This window comes from Brassica napus, chromosome C6, assembly GCF_020379485.1.
Source record: "Brassica napus cultivar Da-Ae chromosome C6, Da-Ae, whole genome shotgun sequence".
NCBI lineage: Eukaryota > Viridiplantae > Streptophyta > Magnoliopsida > Brassicales > Brassicaceae > Brassica > Brassica napus.
Window position 1 is genome coordinate 30655095 of NC_063449.1, and position 16113 is coordinate 30671207.

Below are 16113 nucleotides of genomic sequence, written 5' to 3' on the forward strand. Positions count from 1 at the left end.
GTTTTAGTGTAGAGCGTACTGTATCGTTATTGTTTAAAATTTGTTTATTTTATTAAATAACTAGTGTTGGTGATATATTATCTGAGCGAAATGCAAATAAAACATGATTATAAATAATAATTTTTTTTCTTAATTTTCTAATAATGCTGAGTAATTTTTCATTTATAAATTTTTGACTAGTGTCAATGCAATCATCTAAATAGAAAAATAAAACATATGTGTAAGTAACAAATTGTCTATGACCAAAAAGTAATAAATTGTCATTTAATAATATTAGGTATTATCGGTGCCGTATTAAAACAAATTAAAACCATTTAGAGTATATATATATATATATAATATTTTTAAATTTTAATTTTGAGATATTATGATTGGATATTTTTCTTCAAAATAATTATAAAAGTGAGATTTGCAAACTGTTGGATTTAATTATCCAGAACAATTATAAAAGTGAGATTTGCATACTTACTTTTTAGTCATTTGTTTTTACATAAAATTATGTGACTATTTTGGATGATTATTTATTTAAGTGATGAGTGAGTTAAATATAATATGTAAGTAATAATGTTTGTTTTCGAGATTTAACTAGTGTTGGTACATAATGATCTAATTTAAAAAGAAAGAAAAAAATATTGAGTAATGAATTGTTATTTAGCAGCTTTAACTTTGTGGGTGCTATATTAAAATAATTTAAACCAATTAAAGTATATGTTAAGTAGTTTAAAAGATCCAAACTTAAATTACAATAACTACAATTGGATTTATCTATCAAATTTATTAAAAATTAAAAACTGAGATTTGTATAGTTCCTGTTTCTTTATGAGTTGTTGTCAGATTGTGTTGTAAAATTTCTGGAACTATACTATTTTTTGTTAAAAAAAAAAAAAAACTTTTCAACTTGTTTGGAAACAAGAAAAAATGATTTCTTTGCCTTTTTATCTCACTGAATCCATAATTGTCAAGAAAATAAACTTTGGTTTCCTTAACAAAGGAAAGGCGAAACGGTTTAAAAAGAGAGAGGGATACAATGGTAAAAGTGACGGACGGGCACAAGAGAATAATAGCTTATAAAACGATCACACAAACAGGCACTCGCTTGATATCTCTCCCCATCCTCACCGCTTCAGACGAAACTCTCTTCTCTGAAAAAAAAAACATAAGAATTTATCCGACCAAAGGTAATCTTCCTTTCTCACTCTCGTCTCTGGGTTTATCCAATTTCTCTCATTATCAATAAAGCTTTTTTTCTGGGTCTCTGATCAAAATGGCCATGACGAAATCAGATTGAACAATAAATCCAATAGTATTATTCTGTATTGGTCTGATTCTGAATTAGAACGCAAGATTCACGTAACCTCGTTAATGAATAATGATCATCGAATCAATCTGTTTTATGCATCTCTCTGCACTTGTGAATGGTCTCTTTTGTACTTGTAGTGTCAGTTACATCCCCAAGTATCAATCAATGTCGTGTCTAAGATTGATTCTGAGCCTTTTTTTGAGATTTATTCAGTAATAAAACTTTTTTGAATTTTGATTTTCATCGTTTTAGCAGGAGAGATGGCTAAGCAGAGACGTGTATTGTCAGTTTCAAGCAACAGGACCAGAGTATCACCGTACCCACTTCGCTCTTCAAGGACCAAGAAAGAGAAAGAACCTGAGCTGCCTATCCAGACAGAAGGTCCAAGCCAATGGGAAGATGTCCGGTGCGTAATCTGCCAGGAACCGCCGCACAACGCCGTCCTCCTGCGCTGCTCTTCCTCCTCAACCGGATGCCGTGCCTACATGTGCGACACGAGCGCTCGCCACTCCAACTGTTTCAAGCAGTACCGCGCAAAAAACAGGAACCGCTTGACCAAGGCCTTCAACTGTCCTTACTGCAGAGGAGAGGTCCAGGAGACGATGAAGGTGTCTGGCGCGATGAGATATCTGAACGCTAAACCGAGAGGCTGCGCTTTCGAGGGCTGTGTCTTCTCAGGGAGCTATTCGCAGCTTAAGAACCACTTGAAAGCTGAGCACCCTGGCTTCACCGGACCCGTGGTGGACCAGAGGAGACATTTGGCGTGGGAGCAGATGCAGAGAGCTGCGGAGTACACTGAAGTGATGACTGCAGCTGGTATGCCCCGTAATACTCTTGCTGCTTATCCGTTGATTGAGGTGAATGGAGTAGCGCATGACCGTATGCCATTTAATCTTCCTCCAAATCCGGTGATTCGTCTCAACATCAATGGAGTGGAGCATGATCAGTTTCCGCACAATCTTCCTCCTAATCCGATGATTCGTATTAGTATCAGTGGAGTGGTGCGTAACCTTTCTTTGGGGGTCAGGTAAAAAGGAGCAGCAAACTGGCTATGACCATAGTTCACAATTGAAGAATCCTAATTTGTTTAGGGAACCTAAAGATTTTGATTATTGTTCAAAGTTTTTGATGTCTCATAGCTTTTTTCTTCATGTTTCAATAGCATCAGTAATGTTTTAAATCGTCATTATCATTCGTTAGGTTATATACATATATATGCAGCGGTTTCAACCCAAAAACAAAGTTGTGTATACAGAAATATTTTATAGCTGCTAAGCTCATTTCCTCCCTGAGCTTTGATCTTTGAACAGCACATCAAATGGATGTGATTCGGTCTCTGTGACTGGAATAAGTAAAACACCAGTTGAATTAACTGAAATGAATTTAGAATGGAGAGTCCCTGGAGAGATTACGTCGCCACTAGACAGTGCCATCCAGAGATGGGCTTAAGAGGGAGTGGTTATCAGCCACAAAATACAAAGGTGGTGGTAAAACATAACCCTGAAATGTTCCAAACCTAATAATAAGTAAAGTACAAACTCAAGATGGTTAACCAGACAGGGAACCAAAGAACGCCTAAGCATGATATATATAACACAGTTCTTTAAGACTTTGCTGCGTGCCTTGACTTTGTTATCATCAGCCAGACCCAGTTGTCAAATACTGCGAATAACATAACAGTTGTGTAGGCCACAGAGTTGACATGGAAAAAGTGTCCTTGTTGCTTCAGTTATAGCTTTCTGATCACCATTCCCAGACTAATAGCTGCCCCAACCAAAGTTCAACAACCAGGTACCATGATCGCTTAAAGACAGTTATAGCTTCAGATCACCATTCCCTGACTACTAGCTTCCCCAACCAAAGTTCAACAACCAGGTACCATGATCGTTTAAAGACAGTTATAGCTTCAGATCACCATTCCCTGACTACTAGCTTCCCCAACCAAAGTTCAACAACCAGGTACCATGATCGCTAGAGACAGTTACTGTCATCTTATCCTTAGAAATAGACATGATCGTTTATTCTATTAAAACCAAATTACAAAACAATTTTTACTTATTTTTAAGTGATTTATTATATCTTTTCTTTCCTTTTTAACTAATTTAAACCACTTTGACTATTAATGAAAGTATTTTCCGTGAAAAAATCACTTTATTTATCGTCTTTCCCAAATAATCCGACTTCATTTATTACAGAGTACAAAATAGAACTTACCAATTTTTAATAGTTTTTTTTTACATTTTTCACTCTTTCTAGTTACTTCTTTTAATTTACTAATTATATTTACCATAATATTTGACAACATTTATTTACGTGTTTACCAAAATAATTTCACAAATTTGAATGAAATTGATTCATTCATGACAAGAATTCAACTGGTTAATGATTTTTTTATTTGTTTATAGAATCAGTTAGACATGGACATCCATGTACTCGTTCGAGTTTGAATCGTGTTTTTGGGTATCAGATTTTTGGGTTTACAATTAAATTTGTTAGGATATTATAAATTTTCAGACAGGTTCGGACTCGGAACCTTCCGATATGGATAGATTCTTAAAAACCTAAAAATATCCAAATAACTTATGTGTTTATAAATTTCATTAAATAATTTATAAAAAAATGAAAATTAACACCTGCACGGGCGTGTGGGTCAAACTCTAGTGTTTATTATGTTCATTGTATATCCAGTTGGTAACTTGTTCATCTCCTACATATTAAAGGAGAAGCACTTTTAAAACTTACCTTAGAAGTTTATTGGCAAGGAATGTGACATGGTGACGTGGCTTGACGAGAAACTTTTATTTAGTAAACCGCTTAGGTGTCACGTAGAGAACGTTTCTCACCAAAACTGTGAATTTAATGCATTCACACTAACATTTCTTTAAAAGAACTTCATACCATCTATATTTTTCTCGACGAACACGTTTCTTCAGCTTCAAGTTCGATTAGTTGATTTATCAATCCTCTCGATATAATCATAACATCAATAAAGATTCCTTATTCCTCTATACATTTTTGTTAAAAATGGTAACCCATCTGATCTATCGCCATTAAGTCGACAGATCCGTAGAGACGACAAAGCGATGAAACTTTAGTACGATGCCAAGTGTTAATGAAAGAACATTTTTCTCCATATATGCTTTTATGCATTTAGCAGAGCACTCACGTTCTTGAGAACCGCCTCTCATTGCTGAAAGAGGACGTTGAAAATCTATTTCTAGATATATGTGTCATACTCGGTTTTGTTACTGCTCGATGAGGTGATCTCTGTTTCGAGGAGACCGAATCACTGTAAATCGTCTCGGCTTAGTGTATTAGTCTTCTCGAGCAAGCAATATAAGCATGCGAGTGTCACCACCTTCGCCGCCATGAGAGCTCTGCATTATACGACTTTGAAGATGAGAAGAAACTTCCAGGAACAAACGACCAGCAAGTCTTACGTGCTGGTCGCATCTGGAACAACCTTTACAATTTAGAGGATCAAATAACCTTCAATTTATTTTATTATGCAACTATGTTTTCTGAATTTAAATGAGCTATACTTTTTTTATTTCACATAGTTATTGTTTTTCTTATAATATGTTATTGATCCACCTTTTTCGATTTTATTTGTTAAACCCTTAAATCCATAACTACTACAACGTGATAGACGAAATATAAAAAAAAATCATTTTCCAAAGTTACTTCTCAAACTTGCAAACATCATATATTAAATTTTAATATTAGTGAACCCATTATAAATAGTGTCTGGCTTCGCCTCTGATAACAATCATACCTTTCGTTCTATCTAACTATCACTTGTATATCTTATGTTATACATAATCATAATATATAATTCCAACATAATATAAACATCTTACCCTGGGCAAAGGGCAGGTTACTACCTTGTAAACTTTGTAAAGATAGATAGAAAGTAACATTACATTTATTATATAAATCTTGAAACATAAATTACAATCAACCATTAATTGTACTATAAATATATTGTAAAAGGTGGCCACTTTGACTTTAATTTAAAGCAAAAGCTAAGACCATGATTAACCCGGGTTCTTTGGCTGTGGTTCTTAGCTTTGGTCAAGAACCTTTTCTTAACTTTTAACTAAGAAAAGCTAAGAACCGGCTCTTGAATAAGAGATATAAAAGCCGGTTCTTAGTCGAAAAGTGTAAAAAAAAAATAACAAAAAGCGTCAAATCATGAGTTAAGAACCCCACCCTAAGAGCATCATTAACGCAGGGTTCTTAGCACAAGGTTCTTACCAGAATATAAGAACCCGACTCTTAACTTTTAACTGAAAAAGTTAAGAACCCGACTCTTAACTTTTAACTGAAAAAGTTAAGAGTCGGGTTCTTATATTCTGCTAAGAACCTTGTACTAAGAACCCTGCGTTAATGATGCTCTAAGAACTCGGGTTAATCATGCTATAAGAAACTCCGGTCTCAACCTCGGAGTGTCTTAACCGCCACCAGCCTTACGTCGTCGACGACCGGACCACATAGCGAGCCAGAGTGATCATTCTTCATATGGTAAAACGTGCTGAGGAAAGTGACTCGAGTCCTGGCCGACACCGCCTTGAACACAAGCCTTCCCTGTTTAAACCCGCCTTTCCCCTTAGACATGTAGTCCACCAGGGTCTTTCCCCGTCCAGCGAACGCCTCCACTGCCATGGGTCCCTCGCAAGCGTCCCTGGCGTCTCCAACGTTGAAAGTGAGGGCGTAGAATTTGTTGGGTGACGTCCTCACGATCTGAGAAACGGCACTCTCTTTGCCTCCAACAAGCTCGATGGCTCTGTGTCCCTCAGGGACGAAAAAGTGTGCCTTGTCCACGTACTTAACGGCCTTGAGAGACTCGATAATCCATCCAGGCAAAGGGCTGTTATCGTCCTCGATGAAAGGTGGTATCAGTACTCCCCACTTTGCCGTGGGAAACACGTAAGGTCCTTCCTCGAAGTTCCCGTTCTTTATCAGATTATCTAAAATAACAAAATAAACATAAATCAAGATGTATCGGTTAGAGAAATTTAAGAAATTTGTAATCAAAAACCTTATTCCCGTTTAGAGTTGTTATTTATAAAATTTTAATTAAAAAAATATGTTTTGACGCAAAACATGATGTGTTTCCGGTTTACTTACATCCGGAGAATCTGGGAGGGAACAAAGCCTTGATAGCAACGGCATCGATCAACGGACCACAAGCCGGGTGCTCCTCATGACCCGGTTTATGGATCCGGATCACGATTTGGGGTCCACCAGCTTTAAAAGCCCAAGAGTACGAGTCCCAGCCATCGCTACCGTACATAGTCTGGATAGGGATGACACCGGACTCGTGCGTGACGGAGATGTTTAGCCGCTCGTCCTGAGCGCAAGTTCTAGCGGCGCTGAATGTAATCGAGTATAGACGGCCTGATCGGACGGATATTTTCTGGGAGATTGAGGCATCGTTGCCTAACCTGACCGCGGAGGAGCCTTCCGGTACGACCAAAACCATGTCGTCTTGTTTCTGACCAGCTTTGATGTATTCCACGAAGCCGGTCATGTCCCAGTGAGCCACGGCGTTTCGTTCCTTAACAACAGATCCTTTCAGTTGGGACGGTTTAGGACCTATCTCGAAATTACCGTTTGGTAATAAACCTGAAACCACCAAAGCATTAAGACATTTGTAAGTCAAGATTTTTTTAATTTACTAAAAGAGTTGTGTTCAATGATGAGCATTAGAGTTTACTACCGTCGCGAATTGGAGCCGACACAGCGACATTAGAAGAAACGCAGAGTAGCGCTAAGAGAAGTGCGGCTTCTTGGTACATTGTCACTTCCTAATTGGGTGGGAGATGGATATTGAAGATAGAGCAAAACTGTGAAGATGTAAGTGTGGAGAATGATGGGGTTTATATGGGTTTGAGTTGCAAGATCGAACACATGGTTTGGACGAAAAATCACGAGAATGCCACAGGAAGCATCCTCTTGTGAAAAAAAAGAAAGAAAAAAAAGCATCCTCTTGCATGGGATCTGTTTGTCAGATGCTACGTAGACACATGCAGCTCACGAAACATTGACTTCATAATTACGAATTTGGTTTCTTATTTGCATTTTTAGTTATTTGTTTATCAAATATTATACTGTTATAAAAGTGAACCGTTTTTGTTGAAAATATAAAAAATGTAGGGCCCGTTGCACTATTTGCACAGTAAATTTATTTACTATATACGAACGTTTTCGTTTGCACCACACACTTCTCTTCTCCCTCAATAATAAACTTTTTCTATATCAGTGTTATTTCTTTCTACGGGTATAAAATTTCGTCCTTATTTAAATTCTTGCGATATAATAAAATTCTGATTCTTTTCGTAACATATATTATTATTAAGATACCAATTGTTTTAAACAGTGGTTGACAAACAAAACCCTTTGTTTTATCAGTTTTAAACTATAAATGCCATGATTTACAAAATGATTGAAATTTTTTATCCTTGAGTTGTCTTGACAATTGATCATTAGCATACCAAATTTATTTTAGACTACATATTGATATTTGTTTTCGTATATAACACAACAACTATAAGTTATATCGCCATGAATATGTATGTGCTGTTTCTGAAAATATATAAAATAATAAAAAGATGAAGTCAAAATAGATTAAAATAATGATCACATATGGATCAACACGTGAAGGGGTAGGTTGTTTTCTGGTGCAGGTACTACTGCCGACTTACCGCATTAGAAGCTGCCATCAATATTTCAAATGTCCCGAAACATGGAGTCCATCGCAGGGTAATTCTCTCCGATAGTTTTTTTTTTAAAATTTTTGTCATAAAAATAGATCTTAAAAAAAAGAAAATGATCAAAGTAATTATTTTTATTTTGAAAATTTTAATTTTAATTTTTAATTTTTTAAAATTTGAAACTCTATCCCCAAAATTTCACTCCTTGACTCTAAATTCTAAGTCTAGATTAGTTAACTCAAATGTAAAAATACATTTTCACCCTTTAATAAAACTTATTTTGGTCATTTTCTTTATTGAGAGATATTTTTGTGACAAAAACTTAAAAAATGCTATCTTAGAAAATTTCTCTTTATCATATTCCAAATTCATATTTGATCCTTTAGGTACAATCCATGTTCGGAAACTCGCTAGGCGCTATCCGTGCGGTCGACACGGGCCTAGCAAGTTATCAAAAAATCGGAGATTAATCTGATTAGTTTTTAACTCTTTTTTTTTTATATATATATATATATATATATTTCCACAACTAACAAAATGAAATCTGTTGGTTCAAATGGCTAGGGAGAGTTTATAGGTCGAGTAGACCCGGGGTTCAAACCCTGGATCCATATTTTTGGCTTTATTTTTATTTTGTTCTTTAATGAAGGGCAAAACGGTAATTCATCAAGTCACCCCTTACCTTTTCCCCTGCGAGTTTAACCTGCAAATTCGTGAGCCTCCATTTTTGTTCTCAGTTTTTCACAGTTTTTCGTCATTTTCTCACATAATCATGCTTAATATACATAGATCTAACTAAAGTACATCGATTTACTACAAAAAAACGAAACAAAAACAAGATTTCTTCAAGGCTCCGATTTTATGGCTGATAATGGTTGATTCGCCACGGTAGTGTGCCGCTTCACGTATACTCGCCGATTAAGCGGCCGAGTTGACCGAGTTTTTGAACATGAGCTACAATACACATTATTTTAATATTCTATACCAACTAATAGCATACTTATTTTAGCAAAAAAAAACTAATATTGTTATAAATCATGGAGTGGATTGCCATTAACCAGGTCCGGCCCAAGACCGGCCCAATACCTAGAAGATAGAGATATGGCCGAAGCCCTAGAGAGAGGAGAGAGAGAGCCGACTTCAGGAGAGAGAGAGAGGCGGCCACAAAGCTTGGAGAAAAGGAAACCCTTTCCTTTTCCTAGTAGATGTAATCTTTCCATTATTATGTATTAGTAGTTTTCCTAATCCTAATGAGTTTAGGTTTTGGATACTTGGCGTTAAGAGTTTTCAAGGCTCCTAAGACAAATGTTGTAGTATAAATGATTGTCGAACCAGTTCTGAGAGATGAGAAAGCACAGAGAATGCAAGTAATCACTTAATCTAAGTGCAACCAATGGTTTTAAAAAGGGTTTTTAAACTACAAATAACTAAAATGAATAACTAAATGATACTTTCTTAACTATGGGAAAAGAGAACTCATGGGTATAGGGATTAGACCTCGGGTGATCAAGTTTCGAACTAAGGATGACAAACGATCAACCAAACTATCAACCTTAAGCTTAGACACAATCCTAAACAAACTCTATGTCTAGATGAATGTTCATTTACTAACACAATCCAAGCATCAAATGTCTTTGGTTGAATAATATGAAAGTAATCATAACTAGCAAGTCCAATGGCTATCTTAGCACCTCTAACAACAAATGTCTTTGGCAAAGTATGCTAAAATCTAGGAAGAGTTGTCTCGGGCATTTCCTCGAACACCTTTCGGGTGAGAAATGCCTAAGGATCAACAACTGAGTGGCCAACTCAGAAGATGCATTAGGTTCACTCTGCTAGCAAGGAAATATGAATGATCTACACTAAAACATCCTAGCTCTAACCTAATCACCCTTAATCTCCCTAACCCATGAATTCAAAGGGGAATTACTCACTAATCTCCATGATTCCTCTTAAACCCATGTTAGATTTCAGATTAATCATGTAGAGAAACACAAATAAAATAGATATAAGAACACAAAATTTCAATAACAAAAACTGATCAATCCATTCAAAAGATGACTTTCCAAAGGTTTTTGGTGGTTTTTCCTCCGAACAAAGATAGATCCCCTTCTCCTGGCTTACAGAGTATTAAAACATAGGTGTAGAAAATAAAAACGTGCATCATGAAATGACCAAAAGGCCCTTGAGAAATCATAAGTTCGAGCAGAAACAAGACGCGGAGCGACCTCCGCTCGTCGCTCCGAGTAGTCGCTCCGTGCTTCGGGAGCGACCTCTCATCAAAACGCGAGCGACCTCCGCTCGTCGCTCCGAGTAGTCGCTCCGTGCTTCGGGAGCGACCTCGCTGTGTCGCTGCGAGAGGTCGCTCCGAACTCGTTCTCGCGTTTTCTAGTGATCAAAACGCGAGCGACCTCCGCTCGTCGCTCCGAGTAGTCGCTCCGTGCTTCGGGAGCGACCTCGCTGTGTCGCTGCGAGAGGTCGCTCCGGACTCGTTCTCGCGTCTCCGGGTGATCAAAACGCGAGCGACTCTTCCCTGTCGCTCTGGTAAGGTCGCTCTGATAGGGAGATCAGAGTGACTTGACGGAATCGCTCCGGACTGGTCGCTCCGGTAAGGTGCTCGCCCAATAATCACTTTAAACACTTCTTTGGGACTCCAATTGCACCCAAATGTCTCCAAGAACTCCATGTGGCACTCCAATACCTGATAAGGACTCATGCATGCAAAATGCAACCTAAACATGGCTAAATCCTAATCTATATGATCAAAATGCACATGGGTGAATGGATAAAACATTAGAAATATGCAAGATATCAACTCCCCCAAACTTGTTCTTTACTTGTCCACAAGTGAACTTTCTAGAACTCATAGGGAGAGAGGTTTGAAGGTGGGAGCTCATAGCCAAAAGAAACACAACTAGCAAACACGATTAGCACACTCTCTTATTACACTCTAGCTTCTCTAGGCCTATCTCAACTCCTTTTGTCCCTACACTCATCATCAAGCATCCACATATTCAAATCAACCAACTCTCACATTCATTAAGCACAAAACATCTAGTGAATTCTTGCAAATGGTCAGTCGGTCCAAGTCATTTGGGTAAGGGAAGGCTTTTATTCAAGTGATTCAAAAGGTTCGAAACATAAAATCTTTACGGTGGTTTACTCTCGAAACAAGTAGCCTTGACATTGCACATAATATATCTAAGAAGGAGACCAACTCATGCATACAATGCTCAATCTCCATTGTTCTACCCTTTTCCCAAACGTACAATTACACAATTTTTCCCAAATGTCAAGCCCAACTCACATCTCTCACCAAAAGATCTCAAGAACACCTTGCACAACAAAACTCTTTTCTTTGAAATCTCATAAGGATTTTTTCTCAACTTCAAAACAAAACTTAGCTCTAAACAGTTTTGCTAGCCCCCTTTCTTTCTAATTTTTTTTTTTTTTTTTTTTTCGGGGGCCAAGACTTTTCATAAACTGAGCTAGAAGTTTCCCTACTTATCCCATGAAGACTAGCCAATTAAGCACAAGAGTTCACTCTTTTCTTTCCATTTTCTCAAACTCCCAAATCAAACTTTACAACACTCACCCCCATCTATGGCTAGACAATGATGTGCCTAATCTAGCAAGAATGAAGATCAAGCATTGTCGTTCCCGATACTCTCAACATTATGCACATGTAAGACTTTCCTAAGAAGGCCTCACTCATCAAACAATGAAAGTTTAAAAGGAGGGAAAGGTTTTTGGGAGTGGTCTACCACTAGAGTTTGTCAAAAGATTGGCATAAAAGATGTGACAACTCAAGTGTGTATAGCCATGACTCGGTACACAAGGGACCCTAAGCAAGAAGCATTAAGTTCGTTTAGTTCAAATAGGGTTGTAGTTGGCTTCAAAGAGTAGGTTTCAGCAATCAACAAGTTTCAAGAAGAGTTTTCAAGGCACGAAACATACAAGTCTTTTCGAGAGGTGCATAGCTTTTCAGGTGAAACATAGTGTTCTTTAAAAGGCATTTAAAATCATTGCTCCCAGTGCAAGTGAATGCAACCTGTATGCCCTAGACTCTCCTAGAAATGCAAAATGATGCAAACTAAATGAAATTTTTTTTTTTTATATGTAAATAGGTGTGCAATGCATGACTCATGAAACAACATCGAAGCAAACATGATCAAATGCTTGGTACCTCCCCCAAACTTGAGTTACACAGTCTCTGTGTTGTCAAGTAAAGAGAGAGATACCGAAATGAAAACTAATATGCAAAAAGGGAATGGTATATACAAGGGAGAGAAAGAAGTACCTCCTATGGATAGTAGGTGGGGGCTGATGCCCCAGCATCGTCTTCGTCAGGCGGGAAGGTGGTATAGTAACCACCGGATGCTGAACCGGAGCCTCCATACCATGGCTGGCTCTCAACCTCGTCAATCTCGTCCTTACTATCAGAAGAAGCGAGGGATGGGGACTTGTTACCGGAAGCGGAAGGTTGAGTGGGTGGGTTCCTCCTCTTACGCTGAAGCTGCGCAGCAGTGAGGGGGAAGCCAAGAGCATCAGGCGGAGGTGGAGGCTGGGGGTTCGAGGTGTTCGCGAAAGCGAAGTCTGCTGAGATACATCCAGCTACCCCCCCCTGGTTAAGACATCAGCTACTTTCTTCATGAATTTGGCTGAAGTCTTTGCCTGCTTCTTTACCGTCTTTCTTAGCGCCTTGCACTTATCCTTCAGCTTTTCTATCGTTCTGTCCTGAGCCTTGTTCCACCTCTGAAGGCGACTAATGTGGTCATGAGCATCACGAAGATCTCCAGGGGGAAGAACTCCGTCATGTGGCTTGAAGTAGTAGCGCGGAGGTCCATAGATATGCTCAGAGGGGTCTGAAACAGGCGAGTCATGTCGCGTAGGAACACTTCTTCTCCTTGATGGAGCAGCATTAACTGGATCGAGAGGCCCATGTTCTCCAAGAAAGTACTCCTGGGATATGTTGAAGCTAATAGCTCCAGGTATCTCTAAACTCGTCAGGTTCCGGTTTGGAAGAACCACTTCGACTGGCTTGCCCTGCAAATAGTAGTGGTAGACGTAGTCCTCCCATACATCCCACTAAAATAGGTAGCAATCCTCAAGTAGGTGCTATCAATGAACTTCGGTCCCACTGCGTCCTTTCCCAAGGAAACATTCAGAAATTGGAGCAGTGGTGTGATCATTCCACCTATCCCCATCTTTGGGCGCGAGTCAGTGGTGGACCACGCCCAGTCTCTGTAGTGCTGGAGACGACCCACAAAGAAACTGACCATCCCGAAGGTAGCATAGATGTCGGTGCTGGGAAGGGGTAAAACTCCAGGTTGGGCGTAGGGACGGATAGCCGGACAGAGCAGTCGCATGTCCTCCTCAGTAACCGTACCAGCTTGCTTCCGTGGGTAGAATGCATGGACTAGCATCCTGTGGAGGTAACGTACGGAGGGGTGTCGGATGTGTGAATTCTTGTCAGCCCCGGTAGTGTGTTTGTTTCCAGTGATCAACTTCCAAAGCTCCGTGGGAAGGTTCTCACACTTGGGTAGGGAGTGGTCTTCTAGGTCTTGGAACCCCATGACTCTCCCAATGTCCTTGAAGTTCATGGTGTATGCTCGTCCATTGACCTTGAAACTGATTTTGCCCCACCCTTGCCTCACATGCTCGGTGTCGTGGTAAGTGACCGCAAGAGAAGATAAGAACTGACAAGTGACATCCTTGTAGAAAGGATATGCCATGGTGAGGAGTTTTGGCATCTTCAAATGTCCTAGCATCTCTTCAATGTCAGAGTCAAGACCCAACTTTTCAGCAGATCAACGTCGGCGAACCTGGTTGGAGTCCAAGTGACCTCATTCTTCAAATGATCATACAGCTCCTCCACAGACGGAGTTTTCGCCCTATCTCGATCAACCGCAACCCCTTTGCCTTTGGACAGCTTGGCTTTCTTCGTAGGTGCCTGCTCATCAGCACTCTCAGTTTCACTTTCCTCATGGATGGGAACTGCTACACTCTTCCCTGCCCTCTTCTCCTGTTCTTTCGATTTTCTTGCAGCCAAAGTCTGCTGTCGAACAGTCTTCTGCGTCCCTGAGTCAGTTGGCTCGCAGGGCAAAGTTTTTCCTCTTAGTGCAAACTCTTGTCTTTCAGCTTCCTGTCTCTCAGCTTCCAACTTTCCCTTTGTCTTCTTAACCATTTTCACCTGAAAAATTAAAAACTTGAAAAGGGATAAGTAGATGGAAGTAAAGAAGGGCAAGATTTTGCAAATGAGAATTTGTAAAAGTGAACTTAACAAATGAATTATCAATTTAAACTCAAGTTCAACACAATGCAACGATTTTCACTCTTGTACACCTTAACGCATCTAGTTCACTCACAGATACACCCAAGTAAGGTCAAATTCGAAAACCCCCAAATCCATGAACCCTAATTTTGCCAAAGTGCAAATTAAACTCAATTTCACCGTTTATTCGACAACCCAACTTGATAGATAAGCTTTCCCTAGTCTATTTCACCACAATCTAGCAAGAAAATGACCAAATTTCGATTTTTAAATCCTAGGGTTCATGGACCTACGAATTTAAATTTTAAAACTCAATACCTTGCTTTGGATGAAAAGAAATGGTGAATGGGTGGTGAGGAATAGGCTACAGGGGCGAAAGCTTGGATTAGAAACAAGAACTAGTCGATTTGGGTGAGAATTGAGAAAGTTTTGGGATTTTTGGTGTGGGTGAGTTTGAGAGAGTTTGAGAGTTTGTGAGATGAGGGGAGAGTGATAGAGATGGATTCGCGGGGGCTGGGGGTAGGCTTAGGGTCGTCCGGTTCGGTCTAGGGTGGTTAGGGTCGGTTTACTTGAAGTAAACCGGGGTTTAGAGTCAGAAAACTTACCTGGACCGACTCGGGAGCGACGTGAGGGTGTCACTGCGAGAGGTCGCTCCCGAGTCCTTCTCTCGCGTCGTGATTCGACAAAAACGCGAGCGACTCTGGAGTGTCGCTCTCAAACCTCGCTCTGGAGCTGGAGCGACTTCGAGGTGTCGCTCTAGGACGTCGCTCCGAGCCAGTTTTTGAGCTCCGTGACGACGAAAACGCGAGCGACTCTGGAGTGTCGCTCTCGAACCTCGCTCTGGAGCTGGAGCGACTTCATGTGCTCGCTCTGAGAGGTCGCTCCGAGAGCCTTTTTGGAGCACAAAACTTCTTTAAGCCGAGCGACTTCGAGCTGTCGCTCCCGTAACGTCGCTCCCAGCTGGAGCGACTTCGAAGTGTCGCTGTGAGAGGTCGCTCCCACGCACGATTTTTTTTTTTTTTTTTTTTTTTTTTTTTTTTTTTAAGATGAAAATGAAAATACCAATGCAATATATACAAGGATACGCATGGGACTTCCTCCCAAGTGAGCTTGTTTTAAGTCTCTAGCTTGACTTTGCCTCTTTTGGATTAGGCCGGGGTAGGGTCAGACAGTGGAGTTGAAACCCCATCTTCCTCTGGTGCAGTAGCCATGTAGAGCTTAACCCTTTGCCCATTGACTGTGAAGTCTCTTCCGTCAGTACTCCACAAAACTATTGCTCCATATGGCCTAACCTCTTTGACTTTGAAAGGACCTGACCACCTTGACTTAAGCTTTCCTGGAAATAGCTTCAGCCTAGAGTTGTAGAGAAGAACTTGATCTCCTTCTTTAAACTCTCTCTTCAGGATATTCTTGTCATGGAAAGCTTTAGTCTTCTCCTTGTAGATCTTTGAGTTCTCAAAAGCATCCATTCTTATCTCATCAAGCTCATGTAGCTGAAAAATCCTTTTCTCCTTGGCACTCTTGATGTCAAAGTTCAGCAACTTTATTGCCCATAGTGCCTTGTACTCAAGCTCCACTGGCAGATGGCAAGCTTTCCCATACACTAGGTTGAAAGGTGTGGTGCCCAGTGGTGTCTTGTACGCTGTCCTATAAGCCCAAAGTGCATCATCGAGCTTATTGGACCAATCCTTCCTTGTGATCCCCACAATCTTCTCCAAGATAGACTTGATCTCCCTGTTAGAAATCTCAACTTGACCACTTGTTTGGGGGTGATAAGGGGTTGCCACCTTGTGCTTCACACCATTCTTCTTGAGAAGTCCCTC

General features: G+C 39.8%; 2 protein-coding genes across 3 annotated transcripts; one reads left to right on the top strand and one right to left on the bottom strand.

Annotated features, from left to right (window-relative positions):
• Positions 1-1012: 1012 nt before the first annotated feature.
• BNAC06G43130D lies at positions 1013-2489 on the top strand. 2 transcript variants are annotated; one of them, XM_013791270.3, is made up of 2 exons: positions 1013-1178; positions 1553-2489. In XM_013791270.3, the coding sequence occupies exons 1-2, from the start codon at positions 1028-1030 to the stop codon at positions 2329-2331; spliced, it is 930 nt and encodes a 309-aa protein (XP_013646724.2). In that variant the 5' UTR covers positions 1013-1027; the 3' UTR covers positions 2332-2489. The 2 variants fall into 2 exon arrangements, with proteins under 2 accessions (XP_013646724.2, XP_013646725.2); XM_013791271.3 differs by having other exon boundaries at positions 1556-2489.
• A 3220-nt stretch (positions 2490-5709) lies between these two features.
• On the bottom strand, positions 5710-7164 carry LOC106351476. Its single transcript, XM_013791273.3, has 3 exons — positions 7023-7164; positions 6431-6928; positions 5710-6270 (listed from the first exon to the last, which is right to left on the bottom strand). The coding sequence occupies exons 1-3, from the start codon at positions 7099-7101 to the stop codon at positions 5738-5740; spliced, it is 1110 nt and encodes a 369-aa protein (XP_013646727.1). The 5' UTR covers positions 7102-7164; the 3' UTR covers positions 5710-5737.
• Between the last annotated feature and the right edge of the window lie 8949 nt (positions 7165-16113).